This window comes from Etheostoma spectabile, chromosome 11, assembly GCF_008692095.1.
Source record: "Etheostoma spectabile isolate EspeVRDwgs_2016 chromosome 11, UIUC_Espe_1.0, whole genome shotgun sequence".
NCBI lineage: Eukaryota > Metazoa > Chordata > Actinopteri > Perciformes > Percidae > Etheostoma > Etheostoma spectabile.
This window is the reverse complement of record NC_045743.1, coordinates 17,576,395-17,580,858: the sequence shown is the minus strand read 5'-3', so window position 1 is coordinate 17,580,858 and position 4,464 is coordinate 17,576,395. Positions and strand designations below refer to the sequence as shown.

Genomic DNA, 4,464 nt, shown 5'->3' with positions numbered 1-4,464 from the left:
TATTAAGTATTCAGTGGCTGTTAAAATTCAAAGACTTATGTCTCTTATTCGCTTCCATAAATACACACATTTTAACATATTGTTTGAAATTGTCTTTGCAACCCCGATAGCAATGAATAAATAAATAAATAACCAATGAAATGCTACCTTGCCCTTGCTGCGTGTACTCTACTCTTGAACATTTGAAAACATAAAACAGCTCATGTTTAAGAATGAAAGTTAATTCTTGACAATGACGGTATGACAGTAGTTTGACAAAAATGATCCCAGCCTTTTCCAGCGTCTTCAACAGTTTAACCGGATAGATTTTGCCAAACACAGTAATTTTTAGGACTTTTAGAATCAAATATAAAACACTATAATGTAATAATTTTGATACTATAATATATAAATACATCACATGTCATACTATTTCCAAGGTCCAGACTGATATTTTATGCTGAACTCTCCGCTCAGAAACTCTGTCCACTAATGAAGACACTACAACTCTTTATACGCATTTATCGCACAATCTGACATGCCCCAAAATTTATATTTTAGACGCGGACACATAAGATTGTATTCCAACCATCTTGCACGGTGTGACAGGTGCAACAAACCTGCAAAAGTGCCTTTACAGCAATTTGCTGTAAAAGCACTTTAGTTGAGATTTAACTCCCTCGAGAGATGACTTCAGACTTGAAAGCAAAAACATTCAAGTCAAGTTCCTCAAGTTCTGACCTCTTAAAACCCCAGAACATTTAAAAATGAATAGGACAGCAACAGGAAAGGCCTTGCATAGCTGCATACCTTGCATAGTTATTATTAGGACTATGCATGAGTATGCATAGATTTCACTTATCACTATTAAAATACCTTTCAGAGAAAACTGTTCAACCGCAGTGTGTGAATTTTACAATCAGCATTTAGACCTAAAGAACTTCATCTTGACTTTACTGGCAATTTACTGATGGAGACTTGAGACTTGACCCTAACCTGTCCTCAAGTCCTTGGGAGACATTGGACCCATAACCTTTCCTCAATCCTTGAGGACTTGATCCCTACCTTTCCTCAGTCCTTGAGCCCTTGACCGGGGCCTAACACGCTGTCCATCAAGTCGCTTGGATAAATTGAACGCCTAAAGAGCCTTTGTTCCTCACGGTCGCTTAAAGACTTGACCCTAACCTTCCTCAATGGTGCCTAGAACTTGACTTAAACCTGTCCTCACGTCCTTGAAATTGAACCCTAACCTTGTGGTGCCCTCAACGTCCTTAAGACCCAAACTTACCTGGAACCTTAACTCACAAGTCCCTAGGAATTGACCCTAACCTTGTCCTCAAGTCCGTAAACTTCGACCTAACCTGTCCTCAAGTCCTTGAGACTTGACCCCTCCTTCCTCAAATTCCTTGAGCTGTGACCCTAACCTGTCCTCAGTCCTTGAGAATTTGACCCACCCGTCCTCAAGTCCTTAGACTTGACCCTAACCTGTCCTCAAGTCCTTAAGACTTGACCTTAACCTGTCCTCAAGTCCTTGAGAATTGACCCTAACTGTCCTCAAGTCCTTAAGACTTGACCCTAACCTTTCCACAAGTCCTTAGACTTGACCCTAACCTGTCCTCAAGTCCTTAGGACTTGACCCTAACCTGTCCTCAAGTCCTTAAGACTTGACCTTAACCTGTCCTCAAGTCCTTGAGAATTGACCCTAACTTGTCCTCAAGTCCTTAAGACTTGACCCTAACCTTTCCACAAGTCCTTAGGACTTGACCCTAACCTGTCCTCAAGTCCTTAGGACTTGACCCTAACCTGTCCTCAGATCCTTGAAGATTGACCCTAACCTTCCTCAAGTCCTTAACATTGACCCTACCTGCCTCATTCCTTAAGACTTCACCTTGCCTAACCTGTCCTCAATTCCTTGAGACTTGACACCTAACCTGTCCTCAAGTCCTTAAGACTTGACCCTAACCTTTCCACAAGTCCTTAGGACTTGACCCTTAACCTCTTCCTCACAGTCCTTAGGACTTGACCCCTATCCTGTCCAGCGAAGTCCCTGAGATATTGGACCCTACCCGTGCCTTCAATCCTTCATACTTGACCCTAAACGCTTTGACACCACAAGTACCCGTTACGCTATCTGACTGTGTTGCCCCCACTTAACCCATGTCACGCAGTCCTTAAGACTGACCCAACCTAGTCCGTTACGACAATATGACCCTGAACCGGTCCTCGAGTCCCATTGAGACCTGACCCCCCAAACCTGCCTCAAGGTCCTTGACACTTGCACCTTTAACCTGTCATCAAAAGTCCTTGTAGACTTGACCCTCCTTCCTCAGCCTTTGAGATCGTGACCCCGACAAGCCTGTCCTCAAGACCTTGAGACATGGCTCGGACTTGTCTTGAATGACTTGAGGTCTGTACTTGACCTTCCAGCTCTGCTAGCAACAACATATGTTCAAATCCTCATGAATCTCACCGATGTGGTACAGCCCGATCCAGTCGGTAGCATCCACTTCCTCCTTGATGTCCCAGGATATGACCAGGTTCTGGCCTCGGTTCAGCGTGTACTCCAGAGTGGACGCTGTTAGCGAGGACCGGCTGTGGGACGTCACCAGGTCCGTGTCACTGTTGGCCCGAGGGAGCCCAATCGGACTGCTGATAACGGAGACGTTGTCTACGTTGGCCCCGCCCCTCTCCGCCAGGGTCCGCAGGTTCTCCGGGCTGAGCGTGTGCCGGAGGTGGGGGCTGCGTCTTCGGGGAGCCGCCACGTGTTCACGGCCCCCGACGGCGAGGGTGGGGGGATTGTGGGAACGGGTCCTGGGGGGTAGGACTGCCGTGGCGAGGGAAGGACGCATGTTGTCCGATGGGTGAAGAGACAACTACAAGGAATTAAAAAAAACTTCTGAGAAGGGCCAAGAAGATGCAGAGATGGGCAGGAACTTCTTATCGATTGGGTTGGTCCTCAAAGTGAAGACACATTGTGGTCTACTGATTTATCCCTGTTGGCTCAGAGAGAGCTGGTCTGAAGAGGCGGTCTTGGCTGGAAACATGTGGGGGGGGGGCTTTAGAGGAAGTGTCTTGATTGCTTCCCCACAGAGGCTCCTATCATCGGCCCTTCTGGTCCTCGCATCGTAACAACAACTGTTGAATTAGAAGATATCCAACAACAGTCGCAGTCTTTGCCGCTCTTATGTCATGTTATCCAATGGCAACGGGAGCCTAAAGATGGGGGGAAGAGGAAAAAGACAAGAAATAGAGTGAGCTGAAATTGCTCTCACACAACATAAGCAATACATGCAGTGAGCTACAACCAACCAATGACTGAAGCATTAGTCACCAGGGAGCTGTACGCTATCAAAGAACCTGTCAGCATCACAAATAACCCGGGACAACCATTCCCCTCCTTCCTTTATATCATGACAACCCTTCTTCTAATGAAGGGGGAATAGATGTGAGGAGGGCTTCAAATGTGCACAATGCGTTTTGTTTGTATGATTTATTTTCGATGAATGAATTTATCATCATCGTGAAAATGAATTCATTGATTACTTGTGTCAGAATGGTAAGAATTAAACACTACTCACTCTTTACTTCTTTGAATGATTAATGTAACACTTAATAAGAGTGTGTATGCTCTTCTTGGTGGTCTGTGGAGAAGAGAAGACCGAAATGATCTAATTCAAAAATCCATTATCTGTACGTGACCTTTTTTCCAATGGTCACGTATAGATACAAGGATCACAAAACACAGCACACACACACACACACACACACACACACACACACACACACACACACACACACACACACACACACACACGAAGCTCTTAAACATGGGAATTATTTTGTTTGAATGACTTTCAATTTTGGAAGACTGTGCTGAGAAGTACATCATGACCTTATTTATCTGTCATTTTATTTTTCATTTTTGTTTTAAAGGACAGATGACATGTAACTACTAATCTAGCCAAAGGCAGCTGGCTTTAGACAGTTATAGGAGTGGAGTTATTATTTCCTGACGGAGAATATTGGTAATATTCAGCTAATATGTGCCTGGTGCAGTCAGTGGTAAAGCATGCAGGCTCTAGTCTGAGCTGAGCCCCGATATCGTGCGTCTACGTCTCGTAAAGCTGAGCTGTTCAGTGATGCGTTGAGACCGTTGCTTCCTCTGAAGCCTCAGCGCTGTATGCTTTACTGTATTTAATAAAAACATTTGGATTGCAAAGGTATTAGCCTTCAAAAAAGCTTCAGTGGAAACCCAAAATAGACTCCAGTTCAAATGACAGAACCAGCACTGACAGCTGATGCTCCTCTGACACAAGTTTTTTATATTTATGGAATAGTTAGAAGTTTTGGGAAATATGCTTTTATACATATATGCTTACGCCGACAGACTCAACAAACTGATCCGCAAGGCAAGTGACGTTGTGGGGGTGGAGCTGGACTCACACACACACACACACACACACACACACACACACACACACACAC

The 4,464-nt window shown here is 44.7% G+C and overlaps 1 protein-coding gene across 1 annotated transcript in view; it reads right to left on the bottom strand.

The window, feature by feature from the left end:
* The window catches only part of hecw2a (HECT, C2 and WW domain containing E3 ubiquitin protein ligase 2a), a gene marked incomplete at its 5' end in the record, with an annotated part of 59,751 nt that overhangs the window by 48,532 nt on the left and 6,755 nt on the right, over positions 1 to 4,464 (bottom strand). Inside the window, 1 exon segment of the mRNA XM_032529650.1 lies at positions 2,450 to 3,192. Coding sequence (XP_032385541.1) covers positions 2,450 to 2,828 — 379 coding nt within the window.